The sequence below is a fragment of the Vombatus ursinus genome, unplaced genomic scaffold (assembly GCF_900497805.2).
Source record: "Vombatus ursinus unplaced genomic scaffold, bare-nosed wombat genome assembly UNPS02009062.1, whole genome shotgun sequence".
Taxonomy (NCBI): Eukaryota; Metazoa; Chordata; class Mammalia; order Diprotodontia; family Vombatidae; genus Vombatus; species Vombatus ursinus.
The window spans coordinates 20,779,448-20,804,275 of NW_020948840.1; the positions used below are offsets into that span (position 1 = coordinate 20,779,448).

Below are 24,828 nucleotides of genomic sequence, written 5' to 3' on the forward strand. Positions count from 1 at the left end.
GAGAGAGAGAGAGAGAGAGAGAGAGAGAGAGAGAGAGAGAGAGAATGAATATAAAAGAATGTACTCTCTTCCTTGGCTAGATTGTAAGCTCCTTGAGGGCAGAGATGTTCATTTTTGTCTTTTTATCCATCCCCAGTCCCTAGCAAAGTGTATGACACATAATAAGCACTTAATAAATATGTACTGATTGATTGACTCTTTCCATCTAAAAAAACCTGCCTGGAAGACACTGAATACTAGAGAAGGAGAAGGAAGGGGCATCCTGCTTGCTCCATGCTGCCTTGGCCAGACCCTCCCTTAATTCATTCAGAATGAAGAATCATTCAGAAATATCCTCCATCTCTCCTCCTTTGAGATTCATTCCATCTGTCTATTTAGTCCAGATCCTTATCTCTGTAATTTACCAACCTCCAAGCCTTCTTCAAGGAGTTCAGTGCCTGCCTTCCAGTATGACCTCATACTTGGAGACTTCAAGATACTTGTTGTACCCTGACCTCCCAGTTCATCATCTTCTTTAACTCCTGTGACCTAGAGGTTAATCTTAATTTCACATCCATAGGAAAGGTCATACTTGAGATCTCACTGTCATCCAGACAGTATTCTGAACATTAACATTCCCTTCTCTTATCTCTGTCCCCTGCCCTTTCTTTTCTCTCTCTGCCCCTCTCTACTTGAATTTGGGATCCTACCCCCAGGACCCCAGCTCTGAGAGGTGAGCTTTCACCTTATCTTGACCATAATAAGGTCACCATGTTACAATATGTACACTCAGTCCTTTTTCCCTCCCTCTGTCTAATCCTAGCTCTCCAAGATGTACTATCTTCTCCTATTAAAATATAAGCTCTTGAGGGCAGGGATTGTCTCACTTTTGTATTTGTATCCCCCATGCTTGGCACAGAGTAAGCACTTAATAAATGCTTTTTCATTCATTTATTCTTCACCAAAACCTTCAGTCTCTCCATCTCTCCTTATCTTTCCAAGTCACTACCTCTGCTCTGATTGACTCTCCTCTCTCCAATGTCTTACTTCTATAGATGATTAGTTCAATTACGCTGTCCTTCACCCTTGATTCACTTACCCCTTGCTTTTCATATTCTGCCACTCTTCAACTCTGGATCACCCATACAATCCACCTTCTCCAACCATACTTGAGCTGCTGAGTGCTGTTGGCAGTTATACCACCATGCCAATTAGGTTTCTGCAAATTCATTTCATTAAAGCTCAACTTGGCTCAACAACAAACCTTTTGTTTTTTTCTTGATTAAACCTCTATTTTTTCCTTGCTTGAACTTGTATCTCATTTTTTTATGAATTAATTTATTTTTAGTTTTCAACGTTCACTTCCACAAGATTTTGAGTTCCAAATTTTCTCCCCACCTCTCTCCTCCTCCCACCCCAAGACAGTGTGCATTCTGAATACCCCTTCCCTCAATCTGCTCTCCCTTCTATCAATCATCCCTTTTCTTATTCTCTTCCCTTTTTATTTTCCTATAGGGTAGGATAGATTTCTATACCCCATTGCCTGTATATCTTATTTTCCAGTTGCATGTAAAAACCCTCTCTCTCATTCTTGCCAGTAGAAGCTCCAAACCTTTCCTTCCCCAGCACCCAAAACCTCACCCATCATTTCCTCTCTCAGAAAACATCCTTAACTTTGTGCTGAGAAAAGAGAGGCCACAGGCCATGAGCTCCTTCTCTCCTTCTCCCCTTCTCCACATCTCAAAACCCTTTTATGTATTCCCCTACCCTCCTCCATTTTACTCCTGTCACTTGGTCAAGGCTGCCCTCTCTGCTTATGCCCAACCTCTCCCCTTCCTTCCAACAGCCTGCCCCATTGATCCCTCTCTTTCATCTTCAATTTCTCCCTTTCTACCACTGCCTGTCTTGCTGGTGTCTACAAATATGATCAAATCTACTTCTCTCCTTTAAAACCTTCACTTGACATTGCCATACTTTCAAGCTATTATCCTATAGAAAGAAAGAAGTAAGAAAAGAAGGAAGGAGAGAAGAAAGGAAGGAAGGAAAAAAAGGAAGGAAGGAAGGAAGGAGGGAGGGAAGGGGAAAGAGGTCAAAGTGTCAAATGTGGCAGAGAAGCAAAGGAGAAAAGACCTCCTAAGACAGACACGTCATTCTATCTTACCGGTTGATCTTTCTTTTCTGCTGGGACTTAATGATTGTGTTCTCTTCATCTCTTTTCTTTAGAACTTGGAAATTGTACTCTAGTTTTTCCTGGTTTAGCTGATAAGTTGCTTTCATCTGCTGGAGCTGCTGCTCCAGTATCTGTTAAAAAATTGAACACATTCTAAGGGTCTATAGAGTTTGCAGAAGGCTGGGGGAGAGAGGAGAAGCACCCCGTAGCCTCTAAGGTGGCATATGTATATGGGGGCATGCGCAGGAGCGCACACGCGCGCACGCACGTGCACACACACACACACACACACAATACCAAAGGGATGCTTTCAGCTATGAGTAGCTTCCTCCAAATCCTCAGAAAAGCTAGTACTATAGGCAAGAAGTCAGTGACCCCATGAAGCTTCACATAATGTTAACATTTTTCATTAATATGTAGCAGAGAAACCTATGATCAAAGCACAGCTCACTCTGGTACACAATAGCAGACTGCTCAGAGATACTACCAGTCCAGCCAGAAATGCCCACTATCATTCGGAGAAGGGGTTAGCCTTGCAAACAAGAACTTGTGAAATCCCCCTTCTGAGGTTTCAGAATATTGAGCTTTCTGTGACATAACAGCAGCTTCGGACTTTATCAAACCTTGTGCTCTTTCAATATAAGATCAAATCAAGGCAACCACCTTTACAGCTTTTTAAGGGCCCAGCTGCACTGACTTGTTCCTTCATGCCTTCTCAGAGGAGGTAAGTAGAGCAAGGGAATCATGAAATCCTGGGAAATGCAAAGGCAGCACCTACGTGCACCCTGTTGAAGGGAAAAGAGCATTTGGCCTGGTCTGCCACCCTTGAGGGCCAACCTCCCTGAGCTTCCTTCCCTTCCTGTTTCTCAGCCACTTGTTGGGCAAGTCAGCAGAGGTAGGGCAGGCACAGGAAGGGTTAAAAGCAAGGCCACACTCATGACCTGGCCAGCCCTGATAGATAACTAGCTTGTAGGGATTTCGGAGCTGACTGTAGTAACAAGTCAGAAAAATAAAAGCTTCGGGAAAGAATAAATCCCCTGTTGCTGAGATAAAAATCTGGTTATGCGGCAAGTAGTTCAAACTCCATCTTCAAATATGGAACCCACATCTGCTCCTTAATTAGTGTACAGGATAGCATCTAGGGTACTAATAGATCATTATTGTGGCCTCAGTCCCTCTTTTTATTTCAGCTCCTTAGCCAGGGTCAAATTCTTAATCAACTCTCCTAAGTGAATTCTTAGGAAATATAGTAGCATGACAATATAAATCAAGCAATAAGCATTTATTAAGCTCTTCCTATGTGCTAGGCGCTGGTAATATAAACACAGAAACGAAACACTCTCTGCCCTCAAGGAGCTTACATTCTAATGGGGCAGACAATCTGCTTTCATGTGGACAAATATCAAGGGTGTGCTGGAGGAGCTTGAACTGGGCTGGGAGTCAGGAAGATACGAATTCAAGTCTGATCTAAGACACTCACTAGCTATGTGATCCTGGGCAAGTCACTTCACTTTTGCCTGCCTGTTTCCTCATCTGTAAAACGGGAATAATAATAGCAACCCCACCCCCTACCCCATCCTGGGTTTTTGTGAGGATCAAATGAGATAATATTTGGAAAGCACTTGGCACAGTTCCTGGCAAATAATAGATGCTATGAAATGTTAGCTATAATAATTATCATTAGTAGTAGTAGTAGTAGTAGTAGTAGTAGTACAAGCTGATTGTTAAATTTTCAGGATGAACATTTACACTCCAGAAATCAACCAAAGCTATAAATCAGGGCTTGATTTGTTGTTTTGTCGATTGTCTAGAGCCTAGACTTTAAAAAGTGATGGAGAAAAATGTTAACAGGGCATGTTAAAACTGTGTTGTGTTTTTGAGAGAGCCTGTTGTTAAGCATTGACCAGCATATTCCAGACATGTACAAAATGCAAAGCAAATACAAGATAACATCAGAGGTAATAGCACCTACAATCAGGGGACAGCAGGAAAGGCCTCATGGAGAAGGTGGAGTATTGAACCATCTTAAAGAAAACAGGAGGCAGCGAGGTGGCATAGCGGACAGAGGCCTGGATTTAGAGGACTCAAGAAGAGCTGAGTTTGAAGCCTGCCCCAGACACTTAGTAACTGTGTGACCCTGGGCAAGTCACTTACAGCCTGAGTTTCCCCCAGGGCTGTCATGAGGATCAACTGAGCTAACATATATAAATAAAGTGTTTTGCAAATTTTAAAGCATTAAATATATACTAGCTATTATTAAGACTTTTATTTTATTAAGTGTATAGAAACAGTACAATTAGGTGCTTTGTTTTCTCAGATGCATGCTTATTATAGTTGTTATATTACTAGCTCGCAGAAGAAGAATTACTGTGTACATTATATTACTAGCTTGTTATATTACTTACATTACTAGTTACTTATATTATTAGTTATATTACTAGCCCACAGTTGAAGACTGACTATAGATGTATAGGACTCACTATTTTTTTTTGAGTGGACCAAATCAGAAAACTGGGCTATGAGTACCCAAGCAGGTCTCACAGCCATGATCTTTCCCCCCCTCAAAAAAGGAATATGGCTGAACAAGATACAGCCTCACAGTTGGTTTCAGAGGACAAAGAATAAATCGAAGTTGGGTCAGATGTGAAAGATGAAAGGGAGAAAGGGAACTATTATCCTAGGAGATTGATGAAGGCATAGTTCGTGTCAGGGCATAGTGACCAAGCTGCGATTGGAGTGTCCTGGAAACAATCAGTGCAAGCTAAGCCATTGTCCTGACTAATGACTGCATTCTTTCCCATGAGAACACATGTCCCCATGATTTCTTCAGATGAGTAATAGTGAGTCTACCCAAGTGACAACAGTCACTCTAGAGGCACAACAAAATATGTCAGATTTAGGGTTCTGATTTCCGATGAGCAGCACTACCACAACCACCATGGACAGATAGAATTCACAGCAGCCAAAGCGGCAGGAGACTTCACTTATGTGGCCTCTGTTAGCCACTGGTCATTATCTGCACCAGTTCCCACACATTGGTTAAAAAACCATCATGACTTTCTGCATCAATAACCCAGTACTGAATTGCCTCTTTGGTCTCACCAAGAATTATTCCCCACAAATAAGCCACAAAGTAGATTTAGATAAGAGTTTTATCAAGAGAATTTTAGTTGACCTATTTTCTAAGTCTGCATTTGCCACCTTATTATCTGTAGATTTTTTTTGGCTGGGTTGTATTTTATATTCATGATTTTTCATATGAATTTATGTCAAGTCAGGCAACCCTCCTTCCTGTACTCATGCAATTGCTTTTTCTCAAATTCAGGACTCATTTATCCTTATTGAATTTCATCTTGCTGGTTTCAGCTGTTTCAGCTCATGGAAAGTTTTTTGAGGGCTGATACTGTTGCCCTAGGCATGAGCTAGCTTGGGGCCACTTGCAGGTTGGATGAGTATGCCTTCCTGATCCAGCTCTTTAGAAGAGGATGTGGGCCCTGCTACTAATAAAATACTTGCTGAATTGACCTCTGCCATCCCCCATCCCCGTTTCCCTGGCGTATTATGGGTAGTCAGTAGATGATAAGCAATCAGTCACCAGTCTTCTCTCTCTGAGATCCTCTACAGAGAAAGGCTGGATGGACCATGGTTTCCCTCCCCCTCTGGCCTAACCTGCACATCCAGCTCCAGCTTGATCTTGATGGAGTTGTACTCTTCTGAATCCCGAACCCTCTGCTGGTTTAATTGCTTCTCATAATCCTCCACCCTCTTCATGTGGCTCATCAGATACTCCAGCTGAGGTCAAAAGGAGGCAACAACAAAATTCTAACAACTGTAATTTTTCCAATACTTCATTATAAGTGACCTGAACAAAACTTAAAGAGAATTTAATATTTCACACAATTTTTGCAGGAAATGCAACTAAGGATCTGAAGCACCCTCCCTACTGCCCTCCACTTTGGAGAGGGGAGGCAGCATCCTGCAGAGAGCACCAGATGTGACGCCAGGGCATTCAGGTTCAAATCCTAGTGCTGATTTCCTGGCTGTGCTATTCAACTTTCTGAATCTGCTTTATTCTCTGAAAAAAAAAATGGGGATTATAATTCTTGCATGAGCCATTTCATTTAGTTGTTGTGAGAGGAATGCTTTCTAAACCTTTGGGAGAACGTGAATTACACTGTGGGCTCCAAGAAACTGCACTCATTCCATCAGTTCTTACTCCCTGAACTTAGGGGAACATTATCACAAATTCAAACATCTGACTTTGGTTCTGGATGATGATCTTATGTGGTCTATACTCCCTCTCTTCTTCCTTTACATCTGTGAAATGAAAAGGAAAATACTGATCTGGGCTTCTCAAAATTTCCTATGACTTCTCCCCCGTGTCCATTATCTTAAAATGCCTGCTTTGCCTCAAGTAGCTCATGGCTAGCATAGAGAGCTGAGTGTTGGGTGAAACAATGGTGGTGAAGTTACATAGCAAGAGTGGCACTTGGCAGTCCTCACCACTGGTGAGCAGACAATATTGCCCACCCTCATAAGCAAGAGAACCAAGGGTGGATCCCGGTAAAAATTAGTCAAGCAGCAAGTACTTATTAAGTGCCCACTGTGAGCCAGGCACTGTGCTGACCACCAGAGAGACAAAGAAAAGTAAAAACACTGGTCTCTGTGCTCAGAGAGTACACACTCTAACGGGCAAAGACAATATGCAAACCACCAGGTATAACATGGCCATCGTATCCAACAGTCTAAAGCATTCATGAAATTCAAAGAGCATCTTTACTGCTCAAGAGACCACTGGCCATGCTTGTTCATTCATCCCTTCATCCTTCACCTCCTTGGAATTGTGAACATTCATCTCGCGTTCCCATTTCTTCTTATTGCTGATCAGCAGCTCTTGTCGCTCCTGCTCGAATGCTTTCTGTAACCAAAAGAGGACCAGGGTCTTCAGCCTGCTTTGGCTGGGCATGAGCTCCATAATTTGGGGAATAATCTATATCACTCCTTACAAAGACCTACACTCCTCCTCTACACAAAGTGCAAAGGCCCCTGACTCTAAACTGGCAGCCCCAGTCATCAAAGGAACTGGCTATTTATTGGAGGAGTCAGATGGACAAAGGTAGGCCATCCCTCGGGCAAGGTAAGTGACCTCATTCCTAAGGCTCAGCACCAGTGGCAGTTGAAAGAGTAGTGAGGGAGCAAGAGAACCCCACCTCTGGGAACTAAAGAGAAGCCAATCATGTAGCCCAGGGACCACATCCACACTTCAGGACAAGATGAAGCACACAGACCGGAGGGAAATGGCCCCTCCCATGCCCATGATGCAGAAGTAGATCTCAGTGAATAAACCTAAAGGAGAAGCCTAAGAATGCAAAATGGAGAAAGCCTGGATTTAGCAGTGAGATTCCATCAGCTTCTAGGCATGCTTCCCCAGGGTAAGGGCTGTTGGAGGCATCCCGTGCACCCAGGATCCTGGGCCCATTCTTACTATTCTTCCACATTTTGATCAGATTACTAGCTGCGTGATCTTGGACAAGTCACTTGACAGCTATCTGCCTCAGTTTCCTCATCTGTAAAATGAGGATAATAATAGCACCTACCTCCCAGGGTTGTTGTGAGGATCAAATGATATAATAATTGTAAAGCACTTAGCACAATGTCAGGTACACAGGAAGCATTATATAGATGTTAGCTATTATTATTATCATTACTGGATTCAGCAAAAGTACTAAAAACCTCCCACCACTTATTTATCTCTGATGAAAAGCAAATGATATAAAAAGAACCAAGGTCAGAACACCAAGATGTTTGGGGTGCCTCCCGAGCACATTAGGACAGCCACATAGTCCTCAGAGAAGCCTCCAAATGAGAAGGTAGGTGACCTTCACAATGGGGACGAGAAGTGGTCTCTGCATCCTCCTACACCTGTCTTTGCTACCTCAATATGATTGAGCTCCTGACGAAAGGTGTTTATTAAATTCTTGACTTGTTCTTCCATCCTCTCCAGCAGCAGAGTAATGTCATCACCCTGTTTCTTCAGGTCTTTCACATACTGGTCATCTTTTCCTTTTAATTCCTGGAAAGAGGAGATGAAAGGCGTCAGTCCCAAGGAGACATGGTGCCAGACACGGTCCATCTAGCACCTTTATTTAAAAACACCTAAAAATTATAAAGTTTGAATGATAATAAGGCTTCAAAATAGTCAGCCAAGAGTCATTGAAAAGCCTCAGTCAGAGAGAACTGGAGGATGAGACGGGGACTAGCCATCTTCATGTAATTTCTTGGCCAAATTCTGCTTTATCTGGTCATAGACTAGAGCCATTTAAGTAAACACATTCCCTCCACCACCACCACCACCACCACTCCAAAAAAATAATAATAATCAGGTTAACTGAGAAAATTTCTCATGCACCAACAGAGGTATGATATTTCTGTATAATGTATCTGTTGACGAATGCTGAATTTCTATTCCTAACATAAGAGAGAATAAGTCTAGTTCAAAATTCATTTTCTGTGGCTTTATCTTCTCTAGCCAAAGAGCTAATCTTGATGGAAAAGTGTTTTTTTTTCCTTTCTCATAAAATGAAAGAATATATTTAATTAGAAAGAAACTTAAGAGTTTGTGTAGTCCAGGGGTTCTTAACCTGGAGTGCATGAACTTGTGTCTCTAATGTTTCGATAATTTTATTTCAATATAACTGGATTCCTATGTATTTTGTTTCCTACATTTAAAAATATCATTGGCAGAAGGGATCTGTAGGTGTCACTAGGCTGCCAAAGGCTTTGGTCTGTTACACAAAAATGGTAAAGAACTTCCCTGCTCTAGTCTAACCTTCCTTGAAATGCAGAAGTTTCTGCCAAAGCCTCCCTAACGGATCTGATCTCTACTTGAATACTAATGTAACAGGGAGCTGACTACTCCCTCTAACTTTGCTTTTTTTAATTAATTTATTTTTATTTATCAACAGTCACTTCCATATGCTTTTGAGTTTAAAATTTTTCTCCCCCTTCCTCCCCACCACCCTCCCCAAGACGGCACACAATCTGATATAGTCCATATATATAGATATAGATATAGATATAGACATATAGATATAGATATACACATTCCTATGAAACATATTTTCACATTAGTGATGTTGTAAGTAATAATTAGAACCAATTTAGGAGGAACCACCAGAAAGAGGAAACAAAACTCAACAGAAGAAAAAAAAATAGCAAATAGTACGCTTCGATCTGCTTTCAAACTACATAGTACTTTCTTTGGATGTGGACAGCATTTTCCGTCACAAGGCCTTTGGTACCTCCCTCTACCTTTGACACTGTTCTTTCTTAGGTTAAGACGAAACCTTAAGAAGCCTAAATATAGGAAACAATAATAATAACACAACACAGATCATCATTGAGATTAGTACTAGGACAGACGACCCTTTCTGTCCAGAAGAGAGAGATTTTTTTTTAGCAAATACATACATAGCTATAATACACAATATTATACAATAAACACCTGAGGAGGGAGATCATTATCAAATGGGGGCTTCAGGAAAATCTTCATAGAAGAGGTAACATTTGAGTTGAAGAGGATGGGGATTTAATAGGCAAAGAGGGGAAGAGGGCATTACATGCATACTTAGCAGCAAGAGCCAAAGTAGGAAAATATATATTCAGTAGGGGCAGAGGATAGACCATTATGCCTGAAACAGAGTGTATGGAGGGGAGTAAAGTGACATAAAGCTTGAAAGGCAGGGTAGTACAAGATTAAGGGCCTTGTATGCCAAGTGAAAGAATGTGAATTTTAATAGGCAGATGATAGGAAACTACTGAAGATTTCTGAGTAGAGACACACCATGCCCAGACCTATGTATGGGAAGAGAGCAGAAAGAACCAAGAAGGGGCTATTGCAATAATCCAGGGCAGTAGTATTAAAGTTAAAGTGGTGGTTGTGTGGGGTAGAGAGGAGAGAATACAGATGGGAGTTGTTGTGGAGGTGGTAGATGATTGGCTATGAGGGGGAAAGTGATGGAGAGAGAAGAGTTGAAAATAACCCTAAAGTTAAAAACACAGTAGAGCTTCTGGTGGTACCAAAGAGAGAAACAGTGAAGTCAGAAGGAAGGGGCAGGTAAAGGTAAAATAGTCTGTTTAGCTTGAGGTACCATAGGGACAATCTAGGAAGGGTGACAATGAGAAATGGAAGTCTATAGAGTCCAAAAGAAAAGCCAGACAGATAATAGTAACAAAACTGTAAACAGGCAAGCTGTAAATTCTACTTGACTCATTGTACATCAGTGGTAAAGTCAAGTCAAGTCAACAAGCACTTATTTATAGTGTTTACTATGGACCAGGCACTGGGCTAAGCTCTGACTGAGGATGCAAAGCAAGGGAAAATCGCCCCTGTCCTCGAGGAGTTCCGGGTTTAATGGGGCAGACAACTTGCAGACAACTGTGTGTATATAAGATACGCACATCGGTCAAATTATCTCCCTTCTTGAAAGGCAATTTTCATCACGCTAAAATAAAAATGGGATAACAGTAACTTACTCAGTGTCTAAGTACGGCAGAGTGAATTTCTAGATAGAAAATACTGGTGCCTGAAGAAAAATAAAACTATTTACTAAATTCTGCAGAGTTAGCAGGCACAGAAGCAAGAACTATGGATATTGAATACTGCAGACGTCAGACTTTTTCAATGGATTAGTTTGCTGCACTGAGGTTTTTTTCCCCCCTTTTTTAGCGCTGCATTGGGAAATGTAGATACAAAAACTAAGTATATCAATACATATATGGTTTGTTTGTTTGTTTTTAAAGAAAAGAATTAGTAAACAGAAGTAGGGAGTCCATATACTTCTTGGTATTTTTTTAAATGAAATTAAACTGGCAAGAGTTAATGTTAAGCACTCAGCAATCTAACCTGTGGCAGCTAAGTGGCACAGGGGATAAAGCACTGGATTTGGGGCCAGGAAATCTGAGTTCAAACTCGAGCTCATCTTGCCTCAGGCACATAGTAGGTATGTGACTCTAAGCAAATCAATTAAACTCATTCAGCCTCAATTTCCTCATCTGAAAAATGGAAATAATAATAAGACCCTCTTGACAGGGTTATTGTGAGAATCAAATGAAATAACATCTGTAAAGTGCTTTGCAAATCTTAAAGCAATATGTAAATTCTACCTATTACTAAGAAGAACAACAGCAAACTTCCAGAGGCAGAGTTGAAATGTTGGAATAGAAAAAGCACTCATGGGGCAGCTAGATGGCGCAGTGGATAGAGCACCAGCCCTGGAGTCAGGAGGACCTGAGTTCAAATCCAGCTTCAGACACATGATAACTCACTAGCTGTGTGACCCTGGGCAAGTCACTTAACCCCAATTGCCTTGCCAAAAAAAAAAAAGAGAAAAGAAAAGAAAAGAAAAAACACTCAGCTTAGCTCTCTCAACATTTCCCTCAAAACAAGTTTAAGATAATGCCTCAAATTTAATTCTGAGTGTCAGAGCCAACAAAAGGTCAGAGTGAGACATTCTTCCAGCCCAAAACAACACAGGAGGTTGGAAAAAGATCTGTGACATGAGGGTAGGAGGCTGACTTGGAGCCCACAGCGTGGGCCGAGGCCCAGTGGTGGGACTAGAAGCAACAGCAGATTTGAGGGCTTTCAAGACAGGTACAGTAAGGGGACCTGGCAACTGGTCAGAAAGAGTTTACAGGGGACCCCGGTGCTAGCACGAAAAATAGGACTAGATGTTGATGGCAACTCCATTGCCTATACCCACTCCTGGGTCATAGTTCAAGGGTAGACAGGGATACTTTTGGTCAAGAAGAAGTGGAAACCCTGAAAGGCGGTATCACTTCCAATCCCAAGAGATTAGTGACCATGAGGAAAAGCATTGTTTCAGGTCTCAAGGGAGGGGGTGCCCTCCTGGGGTAAGAACCGGAGTGCAGACCAAGAGAGCAGTGACCACACCTCTCCCCAGATCACATCACCTTGGAAGCACTGAGAACTTCCAAAGCCCTAGAAGTAGTTCTGAAAACAGCAAAAAACCTGAAGCTTTAGGGGGCCTATCCCCCTCCCACACCAGGAACAGAACCCAACATGAACATAAAATTCCAAATCAAGAAATAGGGTGGCACCAGCCCTGGAGTCAGGAGGACCTGAGTTCATGTCTGGCCTCAGACACATAATGCTCGCTAGCTGTGTGACTCTGGGCAAGTCACTTAATCCCAATTGCCTCACCAAAGAACAACAACAACAAAAAAAAAATCATCTTATTGGGGCAGCTAGGTGGCGCAGTGGATAGAGCACCGGCCCTCAAGTCATGAGGATCTGAGTTCAAATTCGGCCTCACACCAAACACTTGACACTTGCTAGCTGTGTGACCCTGGGCAAGTCACTTAACCCCAACTGCCTAAAAAAAAAAAAATAGGGTGGAAAAATAAGAAGGGCAGATTTTAAAAAAGGCAGTGGTCAGATGCAAAATAGACTTTAGAGGAAGGACAGGATAAAAAGAAAGAGAGAAAGATAAACAGAAGAAAATAGGATGAAGGGAAATGCACAGTTAGTAATCACAACTTTGAGTGTGAATGGGATAAATTCACCCAGAAAATGGAAGGAGATAGCAGAATAGATTAGAAACCACAAAAAACACTTTGAAACAAAGAGTCACATATAGATTTGAAGTAAGGGATTCAAGCAGAATCTATTATGTTTCAACTGAAGCAAAAAAGGTAGGGGTAGTAATTATGATCTCAGACAAAGCAAAAGCAAAAACAGACCTAATTAAAAGGGATAAGCAAGAAAACAACATCTTGCTAAAAAAAAACATAGATAATGAAGAAAAAACAATGCTGAGCACGTATACACTAAATCACATAGCAACCAAATTCTTAACAGAAAAGTTAAATGAATCACAGGAAGAAACACATAGTAAAACCATACTAGCAGGGGACCTCAACTTTCCCCTCTCAGAGTTAGATAAATCTAACCATAAAATAAATAAGAAAGAAATCAAGGAGGTGAATAGAATTTTAGAAAAGTAAGATAATAAACTTCTGGAGAAAACTGAATGCAAATAGAAAGGAGCCTATCTTTTCCCCAGCTGTACATGGCACCTTCACAAAAACTGAGCATGCATTACAGCATAAAAACCTCACAACCAAATGCAGAAAAGCAGAAATGTTAAATATGTCCTTTTCAGACCATAATGCAATAAAAAATTACATTTAATAAAGGGCTATGTAAGCACAGATTAAAAGTTAATTGAGTGTTAACTTCAGCAGCACATATACTAAAGTTGGGATGATAAAGAGAGATTAGCATGGACCCAGTACAAGGATGAAACACAAATTCATGAAGTGTTTCATATTTTTGGAATAGCTGAACAAGTTGTAGTATATGATTGTGATGGAATACTAATGTGCTATAAGAAATGATGAGCAGGATGCTTTCAGAAAAACCTGGAAAGACCTACATGAGCTAATGCAAAGTGAAATGTACTGTGGTACTGTGTACAAAGTAATAGCAAAATTATTCAATGATCAGCTGTGATAGCTGTTCTCAGCAATACAATGATCCAAGACAATTCCAAATGATGAAAAATGCTATCCAACTCCAGAAAAAGAATTGATGGAGTCTGAATGCATATCAAAGCATACTTTTTAAAACCGTCTTTGGGGCAGGTAGGTGGCGCAATGGAGAGAACACTGGCCCTGGACTCAGGAGGACCTGAGTTCAAATCTGGCCTCAGACTCATAATAAACACTCTCTAGCTGTGGGCAAGTCACTTAACCCCATTGCCTACCAAAAACAACAAAAACAAAAACAAAAACAAATTTCTTTATTTTTACTTGGGGGGAGGGTTTTCACAATATGACTAATACGGAAATAAGTTTTACATGACTATACATGTATAACTTATATCAGATTGCTTGCATTCTCAATAAGGGGGAGGAGAAGGGAGAGAATTTTGAACTTGATTTTTAAATAAGAATGTCAAAAATTGTTTTTACAAGTAATTGGAAATTTTTTTTTTAATTTCAAATTTAAAAAATGGAAATTAAATAACCTAATCCTAAAGAATGAGTGGGCCAAAGAACAAATAATAGAAACAATCAATAGTTCCATTAAAGAGAATGACAATAATGAGACAACATTCCAAAATTTGTGTGATGCAGACAAAGCAAAATGTAGGAGGAAATTTATATCTCTAAAATATGTACATCAATAAAAGAGAGAAAGAGGATCAATGAATTGGGCATGCAGCTAGAAAAAAGAAAACAAACATGGCTAATATGGAAATACGTTTTGCATGACTTTACATGTATAATCCTTGACTTCTCAAGGAGGGGGTATGGTGGGAAGGAGAGAAATAATTTGGAACTCAAAAAATTTTTAAGTGATTGTTAAAAAACTTTCTACATGCAAATGGAAAATACTTAATGAAATAAGTTTTTAAAAGAGTAATAATTTTCTTCTTCCAAGTCAGCACCATGCCCCCATTCTGATCCCACCCCAGTTTTGCAACATTAAATTCTTGCCTGTTGTAAATCACTGATAAGCTTGTTCTTCTCCTCTATCAGCATAGCACATTGATGCTGTTGTTCATTGAGTAAGCCCCACAGATCTTGGGGAATCCTCTTCATCTTACTGTCTTCCCACTTTGCAGTGATGTCATAAAACTTTTCCTGACTGGTCTTGATTTCATTCTCCAGCTTCTCCACTCTGCAAACACAAACCATTCAGTCCAAGACACTGGGCTAGACATTCTGCTAGATCAGTTGAGGCTCTTTAGAGCTTTGTTTGGATTTGTTGAATCAGTGAAGAAAGGGGAGAGGGAGAAGGTCTTGATTATTAGGGGAACAGTAGAAATTAGAGGTATGGAGGCCAAAGTATGCATGATATGACTGAGATATAAGAAATAATCCCAGGAACCTAATGCTATTCATGAAGATACTTGTCTTACCTCCTCAATAACATTGTCAGCTTCTAATTCTCACCAATAAAAATTAAACAGTTAGGGGCAGCTAGGTGGAGCAGTGGATAGAGCACTGGCCTTGGAGTCAAGAGAACCTGAGTTCAAATCTGGCCTCAGATACTTGACACTTACTAGCTGTGTGACCCTGGGCAAGTCACTTAACCCCAATCGCCTAGCCCCCCCCCCCCAATAAGCTCAATGAGTCAAAATTGCAATATGACAACCAACAGGCCTTTATATATGATCTCAGAGGACAATGGTAAGACAGCTACTAGGTGTTAAGAGAAAAGGCTTGAACTCAGACCGTCCTAATTCCAAGGTCAGTTCTCTATCCACACATGCTACCTCTCAGGGAAGCACATAACACGTGCCTAATAAACACTTTTTGAATTTGTTCTCTTCTAAAAATATGAAGCTACTTCCAGGCCTACTGGTAATTCCTAACAAACTAACATCAGGCAGGAGTTGGGAGACTAATACACTGGGTGAAGTCCTGACAATAAGAATTTTAAAGAATTCAGTGACCTTGAGAAGAGAGAATCATGTCTGTGCTCACAAGGCAGCAGGGCAGCAGATTTCCTTACCTCTGACGCTTTGCTTCATCTTCATCTAACCTCCTGTGAGTCTCTCTCATATCACCAGCAATTTGGATGTTTGTCACCAGCTCAGTGCCACAGAGCAGCAGCTTAGACAAACTCTGGAAACAGAAAATACAAGAGATACAACCAGACTTCTGGAATACGGTTCACACACGAGCCACAGATGCCTCAAGAACGCAGATTTCAGTTTGGATGACTAAGGAAAGATTCAAAAATTGAATGAGCTAATCCCAAAAGTAACAAAGCCCTTCCCCCCATCCCCAAAAGGGATTTTGAAAGAACATCTGCCGGGGCTGTCTGAGAAGGGTTGGATGTTTCTGGTTGGAGCTGGCCTAGGCAATCTCCGAGGATTTTCTCAGCTCTGAAATTTTGTGGTTCTAGATTCAGTAGAGAATGGGAAAAGCTCCTTCTCCATTTCCTCAAGAGATGAAGAGCACCTGTGAGGCTTTTATGACTAATATTTATTTAGTAGAGGCAGCAGGGCATAGTGGATAGAGAGCCAACCTTGAAGCCCAGAAGGCCTAGGTTCTACTGTTGTCTCTGACACATGCTGGTTGGGTGACCCAGGGCAAGTCGGTGCTCGAGGCAACTCTCTAAGATGATAAATCACAGAAAGGTGCTGATCTGCTTTGGTGAGGGCATTTCTTCACCCAGGAGTCCCTCGTGCCAAAGAAATCAACAGTCTAGTCCACACCCCCCTTTCTATTTAGTATAAATCTCTCCAAACCAGTAGAAAGAGATCAAAGGATCATAGATTTAGAGTTGGATGGGGCAATAGACACCGTTGAGTTCAACGTCCTTATCTCATAAATGAAAATCTAAAGATCAGAGATATTGAGTGATTTGTCCAGGGTCACACAGCCAATGTGTGTCAGAGGGAGGACTTGAACTCAGGTCTCTTGGCTCCAAATGCAGTCCTCTCTTCATTACAAGGAAGAGAAGGAAGAGCAACAACAGTACAGTACTTCTAAATACTCCAACTCAGGCCTGCTATGGCAGGATTTCTTTACCTCTTAGTTTCAACAGATGTGAAAAAGAAGTATTCTAGCCTTTAGGCACATAGTAGTCACTTTGTGAAATTCCATGATTTTTTGACAGTGTTCTCTTTCCCACTCAAATGATTTCAGCCCCTCTCCTACTCAATAAACTCCACTGGTTCTTTACTACCTCTAGGATCAAAGATAAACTCCTCTTCTGTTTGTCTTTTAAAGCCCTTTCCAACCTGGCCCCAACCTACCTGTTTCAATCTTACTGCACAGTACTTCCTTTTGACATACTCAGTAACCTAGTCAAGACATTCTCCTTAATGTTCCTTATGCAAGACACTCCATCTCCTGACTCTGACCTTTGCACTGGCTGCTCCTGGGGAATATACTACCTACTCACCTCCACTTCTTAGGATCCTGAGCTTCCTTTGAGACTTTGCTCAAGTATCACCTTCTACATGAAGACTTTCCCAATCCCCCCCAGCTTCTAGTGTCCTTCCCACCAAAATCACCTCATATCAATTTTGTGTGTGTGATTATTTGTGGGGCGGGTGTATTTGCAAATGCCTACATGTATGCCTCTTGCCTCCCCTTATGAATGTAAGCTTTTTGGAGGACAGAGAATATTTTACTTTTGTCTTTGTGTCTCCAGAACTTAGCACAGTGCCCAGTATATAGAAGGTGCTTAATAAATACTTCCTGATTAATTGCCAGGGAAAGTCAACCAACAACAACAGCAACAATGACTGAATGCTGGACAACAAGCTATGTTAGGTACTACTGAGGATAAAAAGAAGTCTAAGACAGATTACCTGTCCTCAATGGATTTACAATCTCATTGAGAGATAAGACATACACATACCACAGGAAAAGTGAGATGATAAGCAGTGTGTAATCCCAAATCAGTAGTCCCAACAAGTGGTACTGATTAGCAGTAAAGGAGTTCAGGAGAGGGAGAATGGATGGAGACCTGAGACCTGAAACAGGATCTAATGTAACAGATAGGATTTGGAAGGATAAAGAGGAGGGGAAAGAACATTCCAGGCAAGGTACATAGGATGAGCAAAGATTCAGAAACAGACATGAACTGACCATATTTGGGAAAGTGAGCAGACTGGTGGAAAATAAAGACAGACATGGAGTTTGAAGGCTATATTACAAAGAACCTTGAATATCAGGTTAGAAGTTTTGGTCTGTATTTGAGAGGCAAGAAAAAGCTTTTGAAAAAAAAACTTTTTGAGTACAAGAATAATAAAGTACTGTATTGAGAGATGATGAGAATTCTTTCACTTAAGAGTTCTTGGACTAGGAAAGCTCTAGTCTGGTATTAAGCATAGTTCTGTCTGAAGTCAGAGAAATGGGATAAGTTGTCTATAGAGGTCCCTCTCAGTCCTATAGTTTTGTGAAAAAAGGAGCTATTAAGAATCCAAGAGGGGCAGCTAGGTGGCACAGTGGAGAGAGCACCAGCCCTGGATTCAGGAGGACCAGAGTTCAAATCCGGCCTCAGACCAAATATTTGACACCTATGAGCTGTGTGACCCAGGGCAAGTCACTTAACCCCAATTGCCTAAAAAAAAAAAAAAGAAAGAGAGAGAGAGAATCCAAGAAGAGGCTAGGCTTGGTGGCCTTACAGAACTCTCCTAAATCCTATCCTTTTGCTAGCCAGTCCGCACCAGTCTGCTTTCTTCTTTCTGTTTGAAGCTCTTGGACTGGTCTTCCTCACTCTCCTTCTTTCGATCTAGAGACTCTCCAAGTGCTTCCCTAGAATGGAAAAAAATGAACAGGGAGAAACAAAATCATTGTTCTGCAATGACAAGCAACTCTATTTCAAAGGAGGAACTGAAAATTCTATGGCCCTTGACAGATGCAAGGAAATGTATTTGCTCTCTAAATTTGGGGTAAATTGGAATCATCTCACATGCTGGTCTCTTACATTTCCACTGAAAAAGAACTAGGTTCAAATCCCCTCTCTGACACTTACTGTGTGACTAGGGACCAAATCATTAATACTCCATTTCTTCAACAGTAAAATGGGGATAATAATACATTTAGTACCTACTTTACAGGGCTGTTGTGAACCTGGAGTATAAGATAAGTAAAGCATTTGCCAAATTTTAAAACAATATGTAAATATTAGCTACTACTGCCATTATTTTATTCTATAGACTGTAACAAAAAAAAAAGTATCCCAGGAATGAAATTCCAGAAGACCAAAAAAATCACAAAGAAGTAAGCAATAAAGGAAACAAGATGGTAAAAGATAATCTTTACTTGGTTTCCCGTATTGATGATGATGATGATGATGATAGCATTTATATAGTGCTTTAAGGGAAAGTATTTTATATATGTTTTCATTTGATCCTTGAGGTAGGCACTCTTATTATCTCCATTTTATAGTAGGACAAACTAAGTCTCAGAGAAATTAAGTGATTTGCCCAGGCGCACACATCTAGGATTTGAACTCAAGTATTCCTGACTCCATGTTCAGTGTTCTACCCACTGTACTACCTCACCGCACAAACATTCATATTTAAACTCTCTTAAGTGCAAAATATTACCTAATCTCAGAGTTGGGGGGAGGAGGGGAGAGGGACCTCAGAGGTCTTCTAGTTCAACTCATACCTTACAAATCCCCTGCATCATCACTGACAAGTAACCCTATGACCTCTTTGTTAAGGATCTCTGACGGGGAAGGAAGGAAGGGGAGAACTGCCTCCAGAGGTGGCCCTTTCCACTTTACTCTTTTATGGAATCTTCTTACGTTTCCAGTCTTCTTATACTTTACTCCTTTACTATTGGCTACACTGGCCTACCTGCTATTCCTTCCACTTGACCCTCCACTTTCCAACTCTCTTTCTTTGCATTAGTTATCCCTTATGCATAGACAGACAGACAGACAGATGAATGGACGGATGGATGGACAGACGGAAGGATGGATAGATAGACAGCATTACCACACATCTGAACATTTCAAACTGGATGTCCCATCTAAAGTCAACATGTCCAAAGTAGAACTCATCCTTCTCCCCAAACCCATGCCTTTTCCAAATTTCCCTATTACAGTTAAGGGCACTACCACCCCTTCAGTCACCCAGGTTCACAACCATGGTGTCATCCTCAACCTCTTACTCTCCCACATCCTACAAATCCAATCTAGTGCCAAATCTTGCCATCGTTACCTCTACCACACATCTCATATTCATCCCATTCTCTCCCCTCACATAGCCACCACCCTGGTTCTGGCCCTTATCATCTCTCACCTGGATTATGATAACATCCTCCTAACTGGTCTCCCTGCCTCAGGTTTCTCTACACTCTAATTCATCCTCCATATGTCTTTCAGAGTGATTTTCTAAAGCATAGGTCTGGCAATGTCACTACCCTACTCAATAAATTCCAGTGACTACCTATTACCCCTATATCAAAAATGAAGTACTCTGTCATTTAAAGTACTTTGTAGCTTGAGCCCAGTTATCTTTCCAGCCTTCTTACCTACTGTTTCCCTTTCATGAAGTCTATAGTCCCATCAGTCTGGCCTTCTTATTGTTCTTCACACATAAATCCACACCATATTTCTCATCTTCAGACCTTTGCATTTGCTATCCTATAAGCCTAGAATGTAATCCCTCCAAATTGAAGGGATGCCTATCAATTGGAGAATGACTAAACAAGTTGTAGCATATGATGGTGATGTGCCTTCCCTCTGAGATGACTCACCTTCCATTTGCTTTGTATATAGCTTATATACACAGTTGTTTGCATGTTGTCTCTCCCATTAAGATATAGCCTCCTTGAGGGCAGGAATTGTTTTTTACCTTTCTTTTTATCCCCAGCACTAAGCAGAATACTTGGCACATAGTAAGTGCTTAATAAATGCTTATAGAATTTAATTGTTGAGTGTGTAAAATGTCTCCCTCTTCTCTTTGGGAGAATTCCTTTGGGAATTCCTACCTATTCTTAGTGGAAACCACGATATATTCGGAGTCAAAAGACCTGGGTTCAAAATTCAGTTTTGCAAACTGCTACTCATGCGACCTTAGGAAAGTCTCTTTACTTTTCTGGTCCCTCAGTTTCCTGAGGGATTTGGACTAGATATTCCCTGATGTCTCTTCCAGCTTTATATCTGTGATCCTTACAGACCTTAAAGCCCAACACAAATGCCACTTTCTCCATGAATCCTTCTTTGTACTCCCAATAGATAAGTATCTTTTCCTTTGGCCATAACATTTTGTTGTGCAATTGTCTGACGTATTTATCGGTTAATACTGTATTACAGTTATCTGTATTGTCTTATTCCCTACATGGACTGTAATGTCTGTGAGAGCCTTGGTCTTTATTTCCCATATAGAAAAGTGCTTTGTTCACTATAATTGCTTAATAAGTATTTACCGAATGAAAGCCTTCTTCAACATTCCAACCCATAGTGATTCTTCTCTTCTATCTTAAAACTGAATATATGTTTTACCCCCCTCCAAGGAACTACCATGAGAGAAAAGACCATGTCATAGATCTTTTTCCTTTGAAGTTGTAAAGAACCTCAAAGGATCATCACATTCTAGCCCTTGCCTGTAGAGGGACAAGACAAAAGCTGTCCAAAAAACGGAATGGGCTGCTTTGGAAGGAACTGGATACTTCTTCACTTGAAGGTCTTCAAGAAGAGTTTGGAAGTCAGATAGTTTTAAAGATGTCATTCTTGGTCAGTAATAGGTTGAAGTGGAATACACAGGGGCCAACTAACTCAACCATGCCACCAATCACGGGAATCCTCTCTACAACACAGCAGATACTTGGTCACCCAGTCTTCCCTGAAAGACTGCCAGTGAGCTGAAACCAGCTATTTCCTAATGGAGTCCATTCCACTCTTAGTTGGGTTCGGTGAAAGCACAGCCATCTGACTCTTTGTCTCTTCCATCCATTTCTCCTAGTTCTGCCCTGTATTGCTTAAATAGAACAAGTCTATTCCTTGTCCCACATGACAGACCAAATACTTGAAGACAGCTATTACATTCCTCCCTTCTTCCAAAGCCAATCTTCTTCTCTCTCCTAGGCTTGAGCATCCTTGGTTCCTTCATCATCTCCAGGACCTTTATTTAGGTTACGTTTCTCCAGATTCTCTCCAGCTTATCAATTTCTTCTTCCAATTGTCTCCTTGAACTAAATATCATACCTCAAATGTGGTCTGGACATAGCAGGGTGCCAAGGGAACTATCACAGCCTGAGGGCTGGACAACATGGCTCTCCTAATGCAACCAAAGAATGGAATTCACTTTCTCAGCTACTATATCATGACAGGAAGTCATATTGACCTTGTCCGATACTGAGCCCATCTAATAGGAGCTCAATAAGGCATATAATAATAGCCAATGATTATATGTTTTACAATTTGCAAAGAGGCTTAAATATAGCTTTTTATCTGATCCTTACAGTCATGCTGTAAAGTAGGGTGGTTTATTATCCCCATTTTACAGATGAGGAACCTGAAATTGAGAGGATCACATAGCTAGTTAAATGCATGAGATAGGATTTGAACTCAGGATTTCCTGCCTCCAATCCAGTGTGCTATTGATTATACTACATAACTATCTTATAATAAAATACTTCTTGAATTCTCTAACATATTGACAAATGAAGCAATGAGATCATCACCACAGCAGCAATTCACCATCAGCAATACATCCAGGAGGCAAAGGTGCAAATTCTAGGCACAATTAAAGACCATAACTCCGCACACCAACCTCTCCTGGGGTAAAGTGTGACCCTCCTAAATAAGACATCTTTTTTCAGTGCTGCTCTGGGCAAAAACAAGGGAGGCATGAGCCTGCCTGCTTTAAGTTTTCCCTAAAAAACCAGAGTCCAGTCCAGCATCTTTGCTGACACAGGGCACAATTTCTGAGGAAGGGTTTGGTTTTTCATTTTTCTCCAGGTTTGGAAGAGAACTGCAGTATCTTCAACCTTCTTACTGACTGACTGGTTAAAGTAATTAGTACAAAGGCCTTTGAGTCTCCAGTTTCTTAAGTATCAACTGTGCTCAGTGGACTAGAATGTGCTTTGAGAGGAATATAAAAATAAATGAGTAAGTGCCTGCCCCACCCGACCCTCGGGGCACATTTTGAAATGGGGGTGGGGAGGAGGACAGGCATTTCAGCCTGAGCAAAAGCATGGCCAGGGATGCTTTCATTTACTAGAATTGAAAGTAAGAACAAGTCCTTTTACTTAATAAGAGTAAATGGCACCTGTTAGTTAGGTGTAGCAACCACCTGGGATTTAGAATGCCTGCCTACCTCCCTGGTTAATTTTCCTTTCCCTCTCTTAGATGTGAATGGCAGCGCCAGGCCTGGGAAGCAGGAGGGCTCAGTTCGAATCCTGCCTCTGACACAATCTGGCTGTGTGACTCTGGGCAAGTCACTTAACCTCTCAGGTCTCCAAGCAGCTCTCTATGACTATAACTGCAGATCAGGTGGTGATCTGCATTGGTGGGGGGCGTTTCAGCACTGGAAACTCCCTACAATGATGAAATCACAGAACCGGTCCAATGCTGTTGTCTCACCCAGGGCCCCCTTCCTGCCCCCAAGCTGACCGTATCTTTGCCGGCCAGTCCCTACTGCTCCCTTACCGCCTCCGCGCTTCCAGGCGTGCCGCGATGCGAAGGCGCCGAGCCTGGATCCTCTCCTGAGGATCATCCGAGTTCACGGAAGGCTCCTTAACGGGAGGGACTAAAGTCTCCTCCTCTTCCTCGTCCACGAGCAAGCTGTTCATGGCCACAGCCCCTAACCTCTCGCCTCCTCGGTCGGGGCTCAGCTTCTACACTCTAGCCCCCGTTGCTAGGAACGCGTAACCAGGGCGATGAGTCTGGCTGCGTGCGCAACTGCTCGCCAGGTTCCACCCCCTTCTCCCTCTTCCCTAGTACCTGGTTTGAGCCTTCTCTCTGTCCTAACCTGTCCACATCACCCTGCTCCTATATCCTAGTGAGATTCTCTGCAGGGCTCTGTCACGTTATTAATAATAATAATAATAAATAACATTAATAATGATATTAATATTCCAGACCAGACCTCATTTCATCCTTGTGGGAGAACTCTAGTTGGGGAAATTTCCTCCGCTGTTGGAACTCAGCCACTTAAACTGCGACTGAGGATAGGTGGCTTATCACATTCACAACGCTGGTATGTCAGAGGCAAGATGTAGATTTTTTCTGACTCTAGAATCAACCCCTTTAGCCACTATGCAACACTTCCTCTGACTAATAGGAACATATTTCTACAGTTTTGAAGTTTGGAAAGCAATGGGTCATATGAATAAATGACCATTTGTTGTGTGCCGGGCACTGCACTATGTACTGAGGATACAAATATGAAAATGAGACAGGCCCTGCCTTCAAGGAGCTTACACTGTACCAGAGTGCCAGGTACTCAGTAAGCACTTAATAATTGCTTTCTCTATCTAATGGGGGAGACATCACTTACAGTGGAGTGTTGCTAGGGAGAAGAGTTTTAATCTGGGAAGTCACAGGAATCATGAATAGAGCCATAGGATAATTTACTGTACTACTCTTTCCAAAGCTAGTATTAATTTTACTACTGTTCCCAGAGCAAGAAGTAAAAGGGGGAAGGGTACCATGTACAGAAACAGGGCAGATAGCAAGGTGTCTGAGTAGATATCTGCGAAGCATAGTCTAGGGTGGTTAAATAAAATGGATTAGGTGGATATGCACTCATTCACCAGTCAGGGCAGCTCAGACACTGGGTGGAGTTTCAGGCTAAGTGATTAGACTAGGGTCACACAGTTATTGTATCCAAGGTGGGATCTGAACTCAGATCACTTTACTGCAAGTCCAATACCCACTAATCTTGTGACTTTTGCTTTCCCAGCATGGCCACTAGAATGCAGAGTCCTTATAAGCAAGTAGAGAGTGTGGTGTCTTGAATACAGAAGGTACTTAACAAATGTTTAATTGGATCTCTTAATTACCAAATCTGACAGCCTTTTCCCAATCCTTATCCTCTTTGACTTTTCTACAGTATTCTGCACTTTTGACCACTATCTTCTCCTGGGTACCTCTCTCTCTTGGTTCTCCTACCTGTCTGATTGTTCCTTCTCAGTCTTATTTGCTGGATCATTATCTATAGCATTCCCTT

General features: G+C 41.4%; 1 protein-coding gene and 1 non-coding gene across 3 annotated transcripts in view; one reads left to right on the forward strand and one right to left on the reverse strand.

Moving 5' to 3' along the window:
- Positions 1-23,466, reverse strand: part of DRC1 (dynein regulatory complex subunit 1) — a 45,490-nt gene extending 22,024 nt beyond the window's left edge. For both annotated transcript variants that reach the window (XM_027850543.1, XM_027850542.1), the window contains exons 1-8: positions 23,307-23,466; positions 18,367-18,454; positions 15,693-15,805; positions 14,672-14,855; positions 8,085-8,222; positions 6,981-7,067; positions 5,819-5,941; positions 2,141-2,280 (exon numbers count right to left, since the gene is read on the reverse strand). In XM_027850543.1, coding sequence (XP_027706344.1) covers positions 2,141-2,280; positions 5,819-5,941; positions 6,981-7,067; positions 8,085-8,222; positions 14,672-14,855; positions 15,693-15,805; positions 18,367-18,454; positions 23,307-23,449 — 1,016 coding nt within the window. In that variant the 5' untranslated portion in view covers positions 23,450-23,466. The remainder of the gene's footprint in view (positions 1-2,140; positions 2,281-5,818; positions 5,942-6,980; positions 7,068-8,084; positions 8,223-14,671; positions 14,856-15,692; positions 15,806-18,366; positions 18,455-23,306) is intronic.
- Positions 13,399-13,504, forward strand: LOC114034800. Its single transcript, XR_003568146.1, has one exon. It is a non-coding gene; the product is annotated as a U6 spliceosomal RNA (small nuclear RNA).
- Positions 23,467-24,828: the final 1,362 nt, after the last annotated feature.